The 19,673-nt window shown below is 45.5% G+C and overlaps 3 protein-coding genes across 10 annotated transcripts in view; 1 reads left to right on the top strand and 2 right to left on the bottom strand.

Moving 5' to 3' along the window:
* The window catches only part of pibf1 (progesterone immunomodulatory binding factor 1), an 85,206-nt gene extending 79,608 nt beyond the window's left edge, over positions 1-5,598 (bottom strand). For 2 of the 3 annotated variants that reach the window (XM_036972350.1, XM_036972351.1), the window contains exons 1-3: positions 4,788-5,598; positions 1,628-1,728; positions 465-663 (exon numbers count right to left, since the gene is read on the bottom strand). In XM_036972350.1, coding sequence (XP_036828245.1) covers positions 465-663; positions 1,628-1,728; positions 4,788-5,045 — 558 coding nt within the window. In that variant the 5' untranslated portion in view covers positions 5,046-5,598. The remainder of the gene's footprint in view (positions 1-464; positions 664-1,627; positions 1,729-4,787) is intronic. The other variant, XM_036972349.1, reaches the window with a different exon arrangement.
* A 2,045-nt stretch (positions 5,599-7,643) lies between these two features.
* trmt10c (tRNA methyltransferase 10C, mitochondrial RNase P subunit) lies at positions 7,644-9,769 on the top strand (the record flags this gene model as incomplete). Its single annotated transcript, XM_036972386.1, has 3 exons — positions 7,644-9,432; positions 9,499-9,559; positions 9,602-9,769. Coding segments are annotated over exons 1-3 (1,695 nt in total), but the record flags the coding sequence as incomplete, so codon positions are not given.
* Positions 9,770-13,000: 3,231 nt separating this feature from the next.
* blzf1 (basic leucine zipper nuclear factor 1) lies at positions 13,001-19,638 on the bottom strand. Of its 6 annotated transcripts, none has more exons than XM_036972382.1 (8): positions 19,441-19,638; positions 19,210-19,227; positions 18,829-18,988; positions 18,154-18,680; positions 15,465-15,664; positions 15,108-15,236; positions 13,941-14,253; positions 13,001-13,834 (listed from the first exon to the last, which is right to left on the bottom strand). In XM_036972382.1, the coding sequence occupies exons 3-8, from the start codon at positions 18,854-18,856 to the stop codon at positions 13,640-13,642; spliced, it is 1,392 nt and encodes a 463-aa protein (XP_036828277.1). In that variant the 5' UTR covers positions 18,857-18,988; positions 19,210-19,227; positions 19,441-19,638; the 3' UTR covers positions 13,001-13,639. The 6 variants fall into 6 exon arrangements, with proteins under 6 accessions (XP_036828277.1, XP_036828275.1, XP_036828276.1 ...); XM_036972380.1 differs by having other exon boundaries at positions 19,210-19,350; positions 19,451-19,608; XM_036972381.1 differs by having other exon boundaries at positions 19,451-19,608.
* Positions 19,639-19,673: the final 35 nt, after the last annotated feature.

Genomic DNA, 19,673 nt, shown 5'->3' with positions numbered 1-19,673 from the left:
CACACCACATTACCACAACACACTGCATTATAACACACCACACTGCATTACCACACCACACTGCATTATAACACAACACACTGCATTAACACACTGCATTACCAAAACACACTGCATTAACACACCACATTACCACAACACACTGCATTAACACACTGCATTACCAAAACACACTGCATTAACACACCACATTACCACAACACACTGCATTAACACACCACATTACCACAACACACTGCATTACCACACCACACTGCATTACCACAACACACTGCATTAACACAACACACTGCATTAACACAACACACTGCATTATAACACACCACACTGCATTATAACACAACACACTGCATTAACACAACACACTGCATTACCACAACACACTGCATTACCACAACACACTGCATTACCACAACACACTGCATTAACACACCACATTAGCAGGATCTCTCCCCAGGTCTTACCGCTACGTATTCAGTGATAGAGAGTCTCTCCTCTGGGATATCTCGGAGCTCCTTGTATTTGTCCTCGGTGAGCTCCAGGTCCCTGAGGCTGCGTCGCAGGTCTCCTGCCTTGTCACACAGCTGTCTGTTAGTCTCCTCCAGCTGCTTCTGTCTCAGTAGGATCCCATCCATCTCCTGCTTCCTAAGAGCCTGCTGCTTCCTGCAGGACAGACAGAGAACCACACTGACTTGAGGCAAATATAAAAAGAGGGCACCCTTTCCATGCCTGCTTGGTTGAACATCTTCCAATCTTTTAGAGGTTCTGGGTTCAGCAAGGTGATCCTGTGTTGACCTACGACCACTACGACTGATCAGAAAGACTTGGTTGAACATCTTCCAATCTTTTAGAGGTTCTGGGTTCAGCAAGGTGATCCTGTGTTGACCTACGACCCCTACGACTGATCAGAGAGACTCTGTATCTGCCATATTATTATGGCTAAGGTTAGTCAAGGTCTCAGATCTGTTCCTACCTCCTCATCCTGGGTGAGTTGCAGCTAGCTGCCCAATCTCAGATCTGTTCCTACCTCCTCATCCTGGGTGAGTTGCAGCTGTCTGTCCAGTCTCAGATCTGTTCCTACCTCCTCATCCTGGGTGAGTTGCAGCTGGCTGTCCAGTCTCAGATCTGTTCCTACCTCCTCATCCTGGGTGAGTTGCAGCTGGCTGTCCAGTCTCAGCGCTGTTCCTACCTCCTTATCCTGGGTGAGTTGCAGCTGGCTGTCCAGTCTCAGAGCCAGGACTTGTTAGTCAAGGTCTCAGATCTATTCCTACCTGCTCTCATCCTGGGTGAGTTGCAGCTGTCTGTCCAGTCTCAACTCTGTTCCTACCTCCTCATCCTGGGTGAGTTGCAGCTGTCTGTCCAGTCTCAGATCTGTTCCTACCTCCTCATCCTGGGTGAGTTGCAGCTGGCTGTCCAGTCTCAGATCTGTTCCTACCTCCTCATCCTGGGTGAGTTGCAGCTGGCTGTCCAGTCTCAGCGCTGTTCCTACCTCCTTATCCTGGGTGAGTTGCAGCTGGCTGTCCAGTCTCAGAGCCAGGACTTGTTAGTCAAGGTCTCAGATCTATTCCTACCTGCTCTCATCCTGGGTGAGTTGCAGCTGTCTGTCCAGTCTCAACTCTGTTCCTACCTCCTCTCATCCTGGGTGAGTTGCAGCTGGCTGTCCAGTCTCAGAGCCAGAACTTGTTTCTGGTGCAGGGCAACATTCAGCCTCTCCTCCAGCTCCTCCGTCTAGAGAAGAGAGCACAGAACAAGTAGAGTGATACATAAGCGTGTCCCCAGCTCCAGCTCCTCCGTCTAGGACAGAGAGCACAGAACAAGTAGAGTGATACATAAGCGTGTCCCCAGCTCCAGCTCCTCCGTCTAGAGAAGAGAGCACAGAACAAGTAGAGTGATACATAAGCGTGTCCCCAGCTCCAGCTCCTCCGTCTAGGACAGAGAGCACAGAACAAGTAGAGTGATACATAAGCGTGTCCCCAGCTCCAGCTCCTCCGTCTAGAGAAGAGAGCACAGAACAAGTAGAGTGATACATATGCGTGTCCCCAGCTCCAGCTCCTCCGTCTAGAGAAGAGAGCACAGAACAAGTAGAGTGATACATATGCGTGTCCCCAGCTCCAGCTCCTCCGTCTAGGACAGAGAGCACAGAACAAGTAGAGTGATACATATGCGTGTCCCCAGCTCCAGCTCCTCTGTCTAGAGAAGAGAGCACAGAACAAGTAGAGTGATACATATGCGTGTCCCCAGCTCCAGCTCCTCCGTCTAGAGAAGAGAGCACAGAACAAGTAGAGTGATACATATGCGTGTCCCCAGCTCCAGCTCCTCCGTCTAGGGAAGAGAGCACAGAACAAGTAGAGTGATACATAAGCGTGTCCCCAGCTCCAGCTCCTCCGTCTAGAGAAGAGAGCACAGAACAAGTAGAGTGATACATATGCGTGTCCCCAGCTCCAGCTCCTCCGTCTAGAGAAGAGAGCACAGAACAAGTAAAGTGATACATAAGCGTGTCCCCAGCTCCAGCTCCTCTGTCTAGAGAAGAGAGCACAGAACAAGTAGAGTGATACATATGCGTGTCCCCAGCTCCAGCTCCTCCGTCTAGAGAAGAGAGCACAGAACAAGTAGAGTGATACATAAGCGTGTCCCCAATGGCCCCTAATTCTCTTTCCTATTATAGTGCACTACTTCAGCCGGGGCCGGACATACCCCGCTCTGGTGCTATCTGGTATATAATGTAAATAAATCTAAAAATGGCCGCATGTTTTTGGACTCCATTATCAGTTCCTACCCGATTAGGTACAATACCATGGGAAATTCATGTTGAAAGGACGGGGTTGTGTTTGTAGCTAAAAGGGTGGGACTAAAAACAACAAGGTAACGAAAATGCAAATTATACTGGGTCTGGAACATGTATTTAGGTTTACAACCTTTGTGAAAGTTTAAAAAATGAAATTGCATAGTTTCCCAACAGGACAATGACCCAACACCAAGAAGGAGAATGAGGCATCAGATGACCTGGCCTCCACAATCACTCAACCTCAACCCACTCGAGATGGTCTGGGATGAGTTGGACCGCAGAGGGAAGGAAAAGCAGCCAACAAGTGCTCAGCAAGACTGTTGGAAAATTATTCCAGGTGAAGCTGGTTGAGAGAATGCCAAGCGTGTGCAAAGCTGTCATCAAGGCAAAGGGTGGCTACTTTGAAGAATCTCAAATATATTTTGATTTGTTTAACACTTTATGAGTAAATGTTTTTATTTAATTTTTTAACTTTAGCTGAAGTGGGCTAGTTGAAATGTTTTAACTTTAGCTGACGTGGGCTAGTTGAAATGTTTTTATTTTTTAACGTTAGCTGACATGGGCTAGTTGAAATGTTTTTATTTTATTTTTTAACTTTAGCTGACGTGGGCTAGTTGAAATGTTTTAACTTTAGCTGACGTGGGCTATTTGAAATGTTTTAACTTTAGCCGACATGGGCTAGTTGAAATGTTTTAACTTTAGCTGAAGTGGGCTAGTTGAAATGTTTTAACTTTAGCTGAAGTGGGCTAGTTGAAATGTTTTAACTTTAGCTGAAGTGGGCTAGTTGAAATGTTTTAACTTTAGCCGACATGGGCTAGTTGAAATGTTTTAACTTTAGCTGAAGTGGGCTAGTTGAAATGTTTTAACTTTAGCTGAAGTGGGCTAGTTGAAATGTTTTAACTTTAGCCGACATGGGCTAGTTGAAATGTTTTAACTTTAGCTGAAGTGGGCTAGTTGAAATGTTTTAACTTTAGCCGACATGGGCTAGTTGAAATGTTTTAACTTTAGCTGAAGTGGGCTAGTTGAAATGTTTTAACTTTAGCTGACGTGGGCTAGTTGAAATGTTTTAACTTTAGCTGAAGTGGGCTAGTTGAAATGTTTTAACTTTAGCCGACATGGGCTAGTTGAAATGTTTTAACTTTAGCTGAAGTGGGCTAGTTGAAATGTTTTAACTTTAGCTGACATGGGCTAGTTGAAATGTTTTTATTTTATTTTTTAACTTTAGCTGAAGTGGGCTAGTTGAAATGTTTTAACTTTAGCTGACATGGGCTAGTTGAAATGTTTTTATTTTTTAACGTTAGCTGACATGGGCTAGTTGAAATGTTTTTATTTTATTTTTTAACTTTAGCTGACGTGGGCTAGTTGAAATGTTTTAACTTTAGCTGACGTGGGCTATTTGAAATGTTTTAACTTTAGCTGACGTGGGCTATTTGAAATGTTTTAACTTTAGCTGACGTGGGCTATTTGAAATGTTTTAACTTTAGCTGACGTGGGCTATTTGAAATGTTTTAACTTTAGCCGACATGGGCTAGTTGATCCGGACATCTCTGACACGTTATAAATATCTCTCTACGGTCCGTAATGACTGACATGACAAGAGGACCTGATTATGCACCACCCAATTTAGAAATTGCACCTTGTGCATTCTACTATTAAAACTGCCAAGAGTAACTTTAAAGTGGGACAGATGTTTTTTTTAGGGGGGGGGGGGGGTCTAGAGGAGTGTCCATAGGGTCTGTGCAGCAAGTCACATTTTATGTCACATTCTCCATAGACAAGTGTAAACTAACAGTGAAATGCTTACTTTACAAGTCGTTTTCCAACCATGTAGAGTTAAAGAGAACATAAAAGAAGCAGGCTGAACGTCGTTTGACGTCCCTACTTTAGGGCCCTCTAGTCATAAGTAATAGAATATGATACTATTTGAGAAGCAGCCCCACATGTATGCTGATGTGAAGGTTTGGTAGCTCGATAGAACATCTTTGAGATCCTAGCTAACTACCTTTGTCAAGTGGTCCACTTTCATGTTATCTATGATGAGATTTTTCTGCGACATCTCTATTTTTAACAGCTGTAAGTTGTGCAGTAGCTCTTTCCTCTCGAGGAGCTGTCGGGTGACTTTCTGTGTCCCGGTGCGGTCCCGTTCGTCCGACGACGAGATGTCTTCCGTAGGCACCGTGGTCTCCAGACTGAATTCTTCCGACTCCTCTAGGGAGCTGGAGATATTCACCGACGGGTTTTTCTGCTTCTTCGGAGGCATTTTGTACCTAGATAACGTTAGCCACCTCGCTTTTGTCAAACAAGTAGTGATCTGCTTTTTGCCAGCTAACTACTGAGCATATAATTTAAGTATTACCGAAGATTAAGGATTAGCGAACTCAAGAGTTCAAGGACAGTTAAGGCGTTAGCTAGCTAGTTGCATGATTGTACTAACTAGCTAACAACGTCGACTGTTGCACGACATATACTGGTAACGAGCTCCTTGTCTGTGGTTGCATTAACAGTTAGCTACTGTACAGTACTAGTTAGTTACATAGTTATAGTTAGCTAACGTCGAATAGTTGGAAAAGTTCACTGTCCAACAGGTAGCTTCATAGCTAGCTGGCTAATTCCTTACAAATTATTCAGTTTTTTGTTGTAATATCCATAAATTAAATGGGGTTTAGCATTTCCTATTTATATTCGCGAACAACTCTAAATGTTGGGTGGTCGCTGTTTTCATAATTTCAACGGTCCCGCTTCGAATCGCATAGAAACCGCCGCTAGCGGATCACAACAAACAAACGGAAGTGACATCCGAGTCACTTCCGTTTGTTTTGCAACCACATAAAATGTCCGCCAGAAACAGCAACGTTTAATAATAATTTATTCAACTTTTTTTTTTAGCGCTATTCATTACATAAAGGATCTCAAAGCGCTTTAAAGAAACAAAACAAAACATAATGAGATTGACAGTCAATAGAAAATTCATTGCTTTGAGTGGTAATCTGAGGGAGATGGTTAAGCGGGGAGAGAAAGTTCGGGGGCAGGCAGGCAGCACGGTTTTCTTCTTCGAGGTTTTATTGGCGGACTACATCCCAAAATGGTGCATTGCCACCCCCTACTGGGTGGGGTGAAAACAAACATTTTAAAAATACTAAAAATAACTTAAAATAATAATAATAATGTATAAATATTTTAATCCCAGAAATAGTTCAGCTACATTAACAATTATATATATCTTTCTTGACTTACTTTCAACTTGTGCAGTTCCGTTTATCGCCAATGCTATAAATGACACAGAGTCCACTATCTTCACATTAAGGATTTCTGGGTCCTGATGTTGATTCTCAGCCTGTGGTGAAGGCTCCAATGTAGGCATATCATTCTTCACTACCGCAGGACCTTCAGATATACTCACTCTTTCAACCCTTTTGACAGCCTCTGCATAGGAGACTCTCAACTGCCTTTGATTTGAGCAACCTCAGTCTCTTTCACCCTACATTGGGAACTCCAATGATTGCTCTTCATGCTCCCCACCACAGTTGATTGCTCTTCATGCTCCCCACCACAGTGGATTGCTCTTCATGCTCCCCACCACAGTTGATTGCTCTTCATGCTCCCCACCACAGTTGATTGCTCTTCATGCTCCCCACCACAGTTGATTGCTCTTCATGCTCCCCACCACAATTGATTGCTCTTCATGCTCCCCACCACAGTTGCAACATGTTGCTCCTTGTCTATTCTCTTCTACTAGACATTTAACATCTCCTTCATAGTGGTCTTTCCCACACATCACACATCTCAGCTTCTCCCTTCTGCAGACACTTCTTCCATGTTCACACATTTGGCAGAAAGAACATTGTAAAATGCCGTTTTACAGAAGCTCCAACAGTACATACATCCCAGGTACACTCGAGTAGGGAGAGATTCCACGTCAAAGAAGATCATTAGAAGAGACGTTAGTCTCTTCTCCTTCTTGCCATTAGCCATATGATTCAGTGTTCATCGATCACTCCTGGAATATCCTTAAATAAAACAATAAAACATCCTCTGAGACTCCAGAAATGACTTACTAGACAGGTGTCCTCCCTCGACAGGTGTCACAAAAACAAAAACACTTACGGGAAGCATAGAAATAGCACACATCTACTGATTCTTAGACTTGCTTTCAATGAGAATGACAGATCTATAGCACACATTTCTATGTGAATTTGGTGGGGTTTTCCAAAAATATTTATATTGCAGCTTTAAATGTTTCAAAGACAGTATTACATGTATTTAAGTATTTGGGAACAATAACATTAGTCATCTAAAACAATTATACTTTAAGGAAAAATCTTTTTATATATTTTATGTTTCGCTAACATAATATAATTTAAAAGTATGCATTAAGGTGTTTGTAATATAATACATGTGGCAAAAAAACGAATGTAGAATATTTAGCTAGCAACCTCCATGGGAATTCGCTATTAATTGTGCTAATTTTGTTAGCATTCTGATAATAGAAGCCCAATGGGCTTTTTAGCGTTTTTTGGAGCACCCTTTCGAAAGCTTCCAAAATATGTTTTACAACGGTGGGGGAGTGTCAAGATGGAGGCACGGTGGCTTCAACACAGCGCCCCCTATCAGTCGCCTAGTTTATATACGAACCATTGAGCAGGACTCAGGTGAAGTTTAAACTCAGTTGGTAGTTTAGGGTAATTTCCGGTTCCAAATTGTCTCGTGCATTAAACGTTGTTTACTATGTATTGACGTGGGAAAATAACAGATTCTTTTGTGTTTGATTGGTGAAATGTGAGACAGTCTTCTGTACAAATTGTTATGCCCAGAACATTAATCCCGGAACAAATATTTTTTGCACTTGCATCAGCACGACTGAATAATGGCGTTGCACACCTTTACAACGTGACCTTTCGACATTTTTTTTCGATGAGCACGGATGTAAAATTGAATTCAGACTGACACAAATGTAAGACATTCAATAGAATATTACCACGATTATATGATCCATTATGTCATTGTTGAGAGTGGACCTTAATAGCAGTTTGTGTGATTTTTTCTCTTCTCGTGATTATGGAACATAAACACAGTCGCTTTCTATCTTGTCTGCACGTCGAACGGTATTTCCTCCTCTCCCGATGGACAGTTCTGGAACTTTAAATATAACGACGTGAGTGTCAACATCTTGACTCCATATGCATGTATCATCAAACCATTGAAATGATGAGGTTTCTCACCCCACCGCTTTTGAACGAGCTGCGGCGGCGTCTCTCGCTGTTATCCACTGTCGCAAATAAACAGCTACCACTCACCTGCCTTCTCCCACCCCACCACTCTGCACCCCTAAGCCGGCCTCTCTATACTGGGGCCACACTAAGAAAAGATGTACCCCTCCCTCAGTCTAAAGGAGATCAGACTGAAGAGAAACTGGACCTGGACATATGGAAGTCTGTGATGAGGTTTCAGGTCCCAGCGGTGGAGATGGAGGAGAAACAGGGAGGTGAGGAGGGAGGTGGTGGTGCTGCTCCTTCAGGACCAGGAGGAGGTGTAGCAGGGCAGGAGGAGGTCTCCCCACTGGAGGCCACCAGAGAGCTGGTAGTGATGTGGCGTCAGGCTGGGAAGCTGGTGCCAGAGACCATGACTGACGAGGAGCTGGGGATCCTGGCCGAGTTCCAAACCAAGTCCTCCAAGAAGAAGTACCTGAAATACCTGGCCATCAAGGAGAGCCACAAGAACAACCACAAGCAGAAACAGGAGAAGAAGAAGGCAGAGAGGAGCGAGAGGTTCCTGGAGGACGATAGGATCAGGCCTGGCGGTGTGAGAGGAGAGGAGGGGGAACTGAGGAACACTTTCCTTCTCCAGTTCTGGGGTCGTTCCCTGGACAAGCTGCTGGGGTGGAGGTCGGCCCAGGCCGTGGTGTTCGGTCAGCCGCTGGTGTTCGATATGTCCTACGAACAGCAGATGACGCGTCGGGAGGTGGAGAACACTGTGTCCCAGCTGATGGAGGTGGAGGGGTGGAACCGCCGAGCCCCGGACCCCTTCCACCTACACTTCTGTAACTTGCAGCCGGACGGGGGTTACCACAGGGAGCTGGTTAAACGCTACGGCGCCGAGGCCTGGGAGCGCCTCCTCATCACCTCCACAGAGCAACGTCACGTGGACCTGTTCCCCCGGGACGACCTGGTCTACCTGACGGCGGACTCCCCCAACGTCCTCCGTACCTTCGACAACTCTAAGGTCTACGTCGTGGGCTCCATGGTGGACCGCTCCATCCAATCAGGGCTCTCCCTGGCCAACGCCAAGCGTCTGAAGCTGAATACGGCCCGTCTGCCGCTTGACGACTTCCTCCAATGGGAGACGGGGGCCAAGAACCTGACCCTGGATCAGATGATACGCATCTTGCTGACACTGAAGGAGAGTGGGAGGTGGGAGGAGGCGCTGGAGCACGTACCCAAGAGGAAACATGATGGATTCTACCAGGAGAAACCCCAGCGGGACAGAGACAGAGGCTCAGATAAGGACGGGAGGTTTAGTGGCAGAACCAGAGGAGACACAGGGTTCAGGGCTGGGGACAGAGACAGAGGCTCAGATAAGGACGGGAGGTTTAGTGGCAGAACCAGAGGAGACACAGGGTTCAGGGCTGGGGACAGAGACTGTGATAGAACATTCAGGAGTGGGGACAGAGACTGTGATAGAACATTCAGGAGTGGGGACAGAGACTGTGATAGAACATTCAGGAGTGGGGACAGAGAGAGGGCATTTAGTAGAAGAGACAGTGTATTGAAGAGTGGGGACAGTGACAGAGCAGTCAGGACTGGAGACAGAGGAGACAGTGACAGAGCAGTCAGGACTGGAGACAGTGACAGAGCAGTCAGGACTGGAGACAGAGGAGACAGTGACAGAGCAGTCAGGACTGGAGACAGAGGAGACAGTGACAGAGCAGTCAGGACTGGAGACAGAGGAGACAGTGACAGAGCAGTCAGGACTGGAGACAGAGGAGACAGTGACAGAGCAGTCAGGACTGGAGACAGAGGAGACAGTGACAGAGCAGTCAGGACTGGAGACAGAGGAGACAGGACTGGAGACAGTGACAGAGCAGTCAGGACCGGAGACAGAGATGGTATGGAGGAGTGGAGACAGAAACGGATGAATGGTGTGGTCAGAGAGAGAGGATCCGCTAGCAGACATAAGGACAGTGTATTCAGTAGCAGAGACAGGGTAGCAGTCAGTAAGGAAGCAGCAGGGGATGCAGAGAACAGACAGAACACACAGACCACCACCAGGGTACGGACATCACTAAAAAACAAGATGGAGGATCGGAACAGTACAGCCAAGAGCGGGAAGAAATTGCGGGAGGAAGAGTAGCCTTATTGGGCCAAATATTCTGAGACATTTCTCCTCTGAATGTTCTTCAGTTTCACCCTGTTGTGTTAATGGATTCGGAGATGACCTGATGAAAAGCACTTCTAAATGCCTTGAACACTTGACAGGTGTGGCATATCAAGACGCTGATTAAAACAGCATTGGTCGTTACACAGGTGCACCTTGTGCCGGGGTACAATAAAAGGCCAGTTCGGCAACAGCTTCAGGTGGACCATGAACAGAAACATGTTTTGATGAGCAACTCAGTGACTGTTGATTGTTTGGAATCTTTGGCGTATTTGCTACTTTATGTCAATGTACACCGAGGGAAAAAAATAAACGCAACATGTGAAGTGTATTATGAGCTGAAATAAAAAGATCCAGAACATTTTCCACACGTACAAAAAGCTTATTTCTCTCTAAACATTTTGCACACATCTGTTTTACATCCCTGTTCGTGAGCATTTCTTATTTGTCAAGATGATCCATCCACTTGACAGGTGTGGCATATCAAGATGCTGATTAAAACAGCATTGGTCATTACACAGGTGCACCTTGTGCTGGGGTACAATAAAATACCACTTTGGCAAAAGCTCCAGGTGGACATTCCTGCAGTCAGTATGCCAATTGCAACGCTCCCTCAAAACTTGAGACATCTGTGGCGTTGTGTTGTGTGACAAAATCACACATTTTAAAGTGGCCTGAGGGAGTGTGCAGTTGGCATGTTGACTGCAGGAATGTCCACCTGGAGCTGTTGCCAGAGATTTTAATGTTCATTTCTCTACCATAAACTGCCTCCAACATTGCTCCCTCCCTGTGCGTCTAACCGGCCTCACAACCACAGACCAGGTGTAACCACGCCAGTCCAGGACCTCCTCATCCGGCTTCTTCACCTGCAGGGGAGGTGCTGAGGAGTTTTTCTATCTAGCAATTTTGTGGGGAAAAACTCTTTCTGATTGGTTGGGCCTGGCTCCCCAGTGGGTGGGCCGATGCCCTCCCAGGCCCACCCATGGCTTGCGGACCTGTCCAGTCATGTGAAATCCATAGATTAGGGCCCTAATGAATTGATTTCAATTGATTGATTTCCTTATAAACTGTAACTCAGTAAAATCTTTGAAATGGTTTTCATTTATATATTTTTGTTCAGTATATTTAACCACAAAATGTTCACGTCATTATATTGTCTAGCTGAACTACAGTTTTAAATTAAAAACCATTTACTCCTGTTTAACCTCCATTCATCCTGTATTCAAGCGTTATGAGTTGGACAGATACTCACTAAACAGACAGTAAATAGATGGAACAAATCTTTCATTTTGTTCTCTGACATGAAGGAATTTAGAAAAATCTTTACAAAGGGAAAATGGTCAACAACAACAACCGTGAACCCCCCCCCCCCCCCAAAAAAAAACATTCTTATTTAAACTTTCATCTACTTTCGTTTTCTTAAAAGTGAAATGTTTTCAGGTTCTTCATCGGGGAGATACAGTGCCTTCAGAAAGTACAGTAGTCATAACCTTTGACCCTTTGACCCTGAAATCAAAATGGATTCAATTTTTATATATATTTTTTTATCTCACCCATCTACACACAATACTCCATAATGACAAGGTGAAAATGTGTTTAGAAATTTTAGCAAACGTGTTGAAAAAATAAATGAGCTGAAATATCTCATGTATTCACACCTTAAACACAAGATCAAATCTACACTAGAGTTGCGACCGAGACAGTGGATGTTCCTGACTAGATAGTTTAGACTTAAATCTACTTGAACATCTATGGAAAGACCTAAAAAAAAAAATGGCTGTCTAGCAATGATCAACAACCAATTTGCCAGAGCGTGAATAATTCTCACCCATCTACACACAATACTCCATAATGACAAAAGTGAAAACCTTAATGGTCAATACTTTGTATAAGCACCTTTGGCAGCGATTAAAGCTGCTAGGCTTTCTGGGTAAATCTCTTAAGAGCTTTCCACACCTGAATTGTGCAACATTTGCCCATTTATTATTTTCAAAATTCTTCAAATTGGTTGTTGATCATTGCTACTCAACTATTTTCAGGTCTTGACATAGATTGTGAAGTAGATTTAGGTCAGCAGTAACTCGTCCACTCAGGAACATTCACTGTCTTCTTGGTAAGCAACTCCAGTGTAGATTTTGGCCTTGTGTTCTAGTTTATTGTCTTGCTGAAAGGTGAACTCATCTCCCAGTGTCTGGTGGAAAGCAGACTGAACCAGGTTTTCCCTCTAGGATTCTTCCTGTGTTTAGCTCCAGTCTGTTTATTTTTTTTATCCTGAAAAACTCCCCAGTTCTTAACGATGACAAGCATACCCATAACATGATGCAGCCACCACTATGATTGAACATATGGAGAGTGGTACTCAGTAATGTGTTGTATTGGATTTCCCCAAACGTAACACTTTGTATTCAGGACAAAAAGTTCATTTCTTTGCCACATTTTATGCAGTATTACTTTAGTGCCTCGTTGTAAACAGGAAGCATGTGTTGGAATATTTGTTATTCTGTACAGGCTTCCTTCTTTTCACTCTGTCATTTAGGTTAGTATTGTGGAGTGACTACAATGTTGTTGATCCATCCACAGTTGTCTCCTTTCACAGCCATTAAACTCTGTAACTGTTTTAAAGTCACCATTGGCCTCGTGGTGAAATCCCTGAACGGTTTCCTTCCTCTCCGGCAACTGAGTTAGGAAGGACGCCTGTATCTCTGTAGTGACTGGGTGTATTGATCCACCATCCAAAGTGTAATGAATAACTTCACCATGCTCAACGGGATATTCCAATTTTCACACATCTACCAATAGATGACCTTCTTTGCGAGACATTGGAAAACCTCCCTTGTCTTTGTGGTTGAATCTGTGTTTGAAATTCACTGCTCGACTGAGGAACCTTCCGATAATACTGAGATGAGGAAGTCATTAGAAAATCATGTTAAACACTATTATTGCACACAGCGAGAGTCCATGCAACTAATGTGACTTGTTAAGCACATTCTCACTCCTGAACTTATTTAAGCCATAACGAGAGGGGTTGAATACTCGATACAGTAACCGAACGGTTGCTGGATCGAATCCCCGAGCTGACAAGGTAAAAAATCTGCCGTTCTGCCCCTGAACAAGGCAGTTAACTGACTGACACGTGTTGTATAATTTTGACCATATTATTTTTGGGAAGCCCAATTGATTCCAAGATGGAATACTTTCAGATTCTCCGAACTCACTTCCTTGTTTAAATCACTTGCTCTGCTCACGTTCTGAAGCCCACAATATCGTGGGAGGTTCTAAGAGTTATGAGACGGTGACGGACAGAGATCAGCCAATTAAAATCAGCGGTTGTTTCGTCAGCTTCTGCCGTGCTTCCAGTCAAGTCCCGCTCTGAGGCCGCTGTGAAACCAGACGGTTCGACGGAGGGAGAGCCGACTGGTGTTCCTCACAGCGGCCAGCGCTGACCTGTCCAGGTTAAAGGTCACGACCCCTGCCCTCTGACCCCTAGAGGACCAGGATGTCTCCGCTGCAGCGCTCGCAGCAGTTGAAGGTGATGTTCTCATAGCGGGTGTAAGGGTGGAACCGGCCGATGCTCTTCTTATTGGTCAGGAAGGCCGAGGGGGAGGTGTCAGAGATAGAGAGGGGGGAGGGCTCTTCCTCGTTGTCTGAACAGGAAATAGGGTCCAGGATCTTCAACACCTGAGAAGGGAAGGAGGAGAGAAAGACAGAAAGAGTGAGCGGGTTGTTTCTGGATAGAGGCCAGTGTGAGAGTCCTGCTGGGGGAGTCCCCCACTCCACTTCCTACCTTCTCAGCCATCTTCTCAGCAGGCGTGTGTGAGGTGTTAGGGAGCTCTGAGACCTGTCTTCCTACCTTCTCAGCCATCTTCTCAGCAGGCGTGTGTGAGGTGTTAGGGAGCTCTGAGACCCGTCTTCCTTTTCCCAGCCCGGCTCCACTGCTGCTCCCTACTGGCCCAACCTTCCCCAGCAGGCGGGAGTTGATGGCGTCCGCCAGCTTGTGATTGGCTAGGGCTAGTTCTCCCGTGCTGAGTGGCTGGCCACTGGGGTAGTAGGTCTGCTGTCGACCCCACTGGAGAGAGACCAGCAGCTGCTCCAGAGACCTGGGAGAGAGACACACAAACACATCATCTGTATAGCCGGTACTGTGGTGGGTCTCTCAGTTACTTTATGTTCCTATGTGAGTTTTACCACTAGTGTGTTGTATAGAAGTCCTACTGTACCTGTGGGTTAGCATCATGTCTGTGTGTTGTATAGAAGTCCGAACTGTACCTGTGGGTTAGCATCATGTCTGTGTGTTGTATAGAAGTCCGAACTGTACCTGTGGGTTAGCATCATGTCTGTGTGTTGTACCTGTGGGTTAGCATCATGTCTGTGGGTTGGCATCATGTCTGTGGGTTAGCATCATGTCTGTGGGTTAGTATCAAGTCTGTGGGTTAGCGTCATGTCTGTGTGTTGTACCTGTGGGTTAGCATCATGTCTGTGTGTTGTACCTGTGGGTTAGCGTCATGTCTGTGTGTTGTACCTGTGGGTTAGCATCATGTCTGTGTGTTGTACCTGTGGGTTAGCATCATGTCTGTGTGGTGTACCTGTGGGTTAGCATCATGTCTGTGTGGTGTACCTGTGGGTTAGCATCATGTCTGTGTGTTGTACCTGTGGGTTAGCATCATGTCTGTGTGTTGTACCTGTGGGTTAGCATCATGTCTGTGTGTTGTACCTGTGGGTTAGCATCATGTCTGTGTGTTGTACCTGTGGGTTAGCATCATGTCTGTGTGTTGTACCTGTGGGTTAGCATCATGTCTGTGTGGTGTACCTGTGGGTTAGCATCATGTCTGTGTGTTGTATAGAAGTCCTACTGTACCTGTGGGTTAGCATCATGTCTGTGTGTTGTACCTGTGGGTTAGCGTCATGTCTGTGTGTTGTACCTGTGGGTTAGCATCATGTCTGTGTGTTGTACCTGTGGGTTAGCATCATGTCTCTGAAGAACTCGTCTCTCTCACTCAGCAGGTCTGTGATGGCGCTCTGAGCCTCTCTGGTCTGGTGCTGGAGAGAAACCCTGGCATTGGTCAGCTCCTCCGCCATCACTCTTGAAGAGATACCACACACACACACAACAGTCAGTCGATACACACCGACACACACACACACACACTCCTTCCCTCCGTCACCGCCTCACCCCTACCTGGACGCCAGGAACTTGCTCCTCCGCCATCACTCTTGAAGAGATACCACACACACACACACAACAGTCAGTCGATACACACCGACACACACACACACTCCTTCCTTCCCTCCGTCACCGCCTCACCCCTACCTGGACGCCAGGAACTTGCTCCTCCAGACATCACATTGTATAGACATGCGTTCCAGCTGTTCTGCTGTGGAGGCCCGGCTGCGACCCAAAGCCTCGTTCTCTAAGATCAGCTGGTTCTTCTCTCTGGCCAGACGCTCAAAATGGTACTGCAGGTCATCACCTACAGAGGCTACCAGCAGCTTCTTCAACTCTCTGTTCACCTATAGGACAATACAGAGCTGGTGTCGGTTCAAATATGGACCAGAGTGGTACTGCAGGTCATCACCTACAGAGGCTACCAGCAGCTTCTTCAACTCTCTGTTCACCTATAGGACAATACAGAGCTGAGTCGGTTCAAATATGGACCAGAGTGGTACTGCAGGTCATCACCTACAGAGGCTACCAGCAGCTTCTTCAACTCTCTGTTCACCTATAGGACAATACAGAGCTGGTGTCGGTTCAAATATGGACCAGAGTGGTACTGCAGGTCATCACCTACAGAGGCTACCAGCAGCTTCTTCAACTCTCTGTTCACCTATAGGACAATACAGAGCTGGTGTCGGTTCAAATATGGACCAGAGTACTGTATTTCATGTGCCAACAGATTCTGAAAACACAAGTACTATCCTTATCGGGACAAAGGCAAGTGCTGAAAACTCAGGATCCAGATTAACTCCTAGTCACTGAACAAAACTCAGGATCCAGATTAACTCCTTCAGTCACTGAACACAACTCAGGATCCAGATTAACTCCTACAGTCACTGAACAAAACTCAGGATCCAGATGAACTCCTACAGTCACTGAACAAAACTCAGGATCCAGATGAACTCCTACAGTCACTGAACAAAACTCAGGATCCAGATTAACTCCTACAGTCACTGAACAAAACTCAGGATCCAGATTAACTCCTAGTCACTGAACAAAACTCAGGATCCAGATTAACTCCTAGTCACTGAACAAAACTCAGGATCCAGATTAACTCCTAGTCACTGAACAAAACTCAGGATCCAGATTAACTCCTAGTCACTGAACAAAACTCAGGATCCAGATTAACACCTACAGTCACTGAACAAAACTCAGGATCCAGATTAACTCCTAGTCACTGAACAAAACTCAGGATCCAGATTAACTCCTAGTCACTGAACAAAACTCAGGATCCAGATTAACTCCTAGTCACTGAACAAAACTCAGGATCCAGATTAACTCCTACAGTCACTGAACAAAACTCAGGATCCAGATGAACTCCTACAGTCACTGAACAAAACTCAGGATCCAGATTAACTCCTAGTCACTGAACAAAACTCAGGATCCAGATTAACTCCTAGTCACTGAACAAAACTCAGGATCCAGATTAACTCCTAGTCACTGAACAAAACTCAGGATCCAGATTAACTCCTAGTCACTGAACAAAACTCAGGATCCAGATTAACTCCTAGTCACTGAACAAAACTCAGGATCCAGATTAACTCCTAGTCACTGAACAAAACTCAGGATCCAGATTAACTCCTACAGTCACTGAACAAAACTCAGGATCCAGATTAACTCCTACAGTCACTGAACAAAACTCAGGATCCAGATTAACTCCTAGTCACTGAACAAAACTCAGGATCCAGATTAACTCCTAGTCACTGAACAAAACTCAGGATCCAGATTAACTCCTAGTCACTGAACAAAACTCAGGATCCAGATTAACTCCTACAGTCACTGAACAAAACTCAGGATCCAGATGAACTCCTAGTCACTGAACAAAACTCAGGATCCAGATTAACTCCTACAGTCACTGAACAAAACTCAGGATCCAGATGAACTCCTAGTCACTGAACAAAACTCAGGATCCAGATTAACTCCTACAGTCACTGAACAAAACTCAGGATCCAGATGAACTCCTACAGTCACTGAACACAACTCAGGATCCAGATGAACTCCTACAGTCACTGAACAAAACTCAGGATCCAGATTAACTCCTACAGTCACTGAACAAAACTCAGGATCCAGATGAACTCCTACAGTCACTGAACAAAACTCAGGATCCAGATTAACTCCTACAGTCACTGAACAAAACTCAGGGTCCAGATGAACTCCTAGTCACTGAACAAAACTCAGGATCCAGATTAACTCCTACAGTCACTGAACAAAACTCAGGATCCAGATTAACTCCTACAGTCACTGAACAAAACTCAGGATCCAGATTAACTCCTACAGTCACTGAACAATTCCAAATAATGTGTTTCATAGTGTTTAAGAACCAAATGCAGCTGTTTTTAAAAAAAATCTCTCAATATCAAATTATTTCTGGGGAACAATTAAGGTCCTCACCGTGATCGTCTTCAATTAAAAATGGTTTTATAAAAAGAAACAGAAATAGCTTCTTAGCTAAGAGTAATTTCTCAAGCAAGAATTTAGTTAGGATTGTCTGGGAGTGGCCTGAGTGGTGAAGGGAAAGCTGAAAACTAGCTGCTATTGGCAGAGAGGTTTGGAACTCTTTCTTACTGGTCTATTAAATTACTAGTCTGTCACCAGGCAGGCCAAACCTCCACCCCACCAAAACAGGCTGACATTTCAGGAAGTCTTTTCCAACAGCTCTTACACTAAAAGGGACTTATCATCATTTTCACAGTAGGTCTCCACACTCAGTGTGGAAATATATATAAAACACAGTAATTTGAGGTTTTTGATGGCACTGGGCCTTTACGTTAACTCATTTGCCCACCTCAGTCTGCACGTGGAGCTGGTTGAGGAGCCCCTCCTTGTCCTGCAGCAGTCTTCTCTCTGAGTTCTGCAGCTTCTCCATGGCTCCTCTCAGGTCCTCCAGAGGAGGGGAGGGAGAGGGGGGCCGCTCCTCCATCTGCTGCCCAGCCCAGGCCTCTCCTTTCTCCTCAGCCGGACCCACATGACCCCCACTCCGGCTGATGGCGGCACGGGGAACAACGATCCTCACCGCCTCCACCACCATGCAGGCCTCCCGGGGAACCTTCCCCAGGTGAAGCACCCCGGGGGGCTGGGGGGCAGACGGGGTGGCTCTGGGACTGGCTCTGGGGCTCTGCTGGGGGGTGGAGTGGGGGCTGTGCTGGAGGCTGGCGGGGGCAGGGTGCATCTTCTTGGGGCTTTGTTTGGGACTAGCTACCTTAAGTAGTGGCACCGAAGACAGAGGCGTATCCACGGCACCGATCTCCTTAGCGACTGGGGGCTTGTCTGTCTCCATGCCGTCGCCGGGGCCCCTGACTGGACGGACGGAACCTGGCAAACATTCTGGAATGTTATCTCTCTCTCAATGTATTGACTGGAGGAGTTATCAGGTCTCAACATCGCTGTGTGTGATAGGCTGAAAGGATGCAGGGAGAGGATGTAAACAACAGTGGAATGATAGGGGGTGATAATGACTTACCTCTGTCTGCTACTGCAGCGGTAGACATGATGGTAGAGGAAGTCTTCACAACAGTCCAGTCGAATGGCAGAGGGACAGGGCGGTGGATGACTTCCAGGATGGCAGTTTAGATCTCTCTCCCGAAGACAGACAGACAAATGTTGATTCTGAGTTTACCACCCTGTTAGACATGTTAAATGAATCAAATAAAATAAGAAAGTAGCGAGAGAATCTGGCACAGCTCCTGTAACTAGCTAATGGACTTTTTTCTGCCTTCAATTCTTTATTTTTTAATATGTTTTGAATTGGTAAAATGAAGAGTCAAAACAGCTGCCCTTTCCAACTAGTTGTTTACTTGGCTAGTTCAGTCTCTGGCTGAGCTCCAAGGATAAAATAAATCACCTGTTATCTGTGGAGGAGCTTTAACAGCAGTGTCAGCACATGATCAACACCCAGCCGGTTAGATAAGGATATAAGAGAACGGAGTTCAGCTTTCCTCAACTAACAACAAAGCAAACCGAGTAGGAAACAACAAACCATGCCCTGGACATAAAGGTGTAAACATTGTTAACTAACATTAGCAGTGTAAAGTAGAGAGATATCAAAACGGTATCAGAATAAACATGCACATACTGTTATTTACCCGATTAAAAATATTTCCTCTGTTAAATCTTGGTCGCCATCTTGTTTGTGTTCTCACCGACCGGACACTGTTGGCTTGGCGGACGTGGAGGGGTGTCCGACAGGAAACAGACTCTGAATCAGCTTGGACGATTTCTCATCCATAGTGGGGACAGTAAACAGATATCCCAAATCTGATTCACGATCAGTAAACGGAAGTTGAGACGACAGCGTTACAAAATTAC

The sequence above is a fragment of the Oncorhynchus mykiss genome, unplaced genomic scaffold, assembly GCF_013265735.2.
Source record: "Oncorhynchus mykiss isolate Arlee unplaced genomic scaffold, USDA_OmykA_1.1 un_scaffold_144, whole genome shotgun sequence".
In the NCBI taxonomy this organism is placed as follows: Eukaryota; Metazoa; Chordata; class Actinopteri; order Salmoniformes; family Salmonidae; genus Oncorhynchus; species Oncorhynchus mykiss.
Note: the sequence above shows the minus strand (reverse complement) of the source record. Positions and strands in the feature narration are given on the sequence as shown.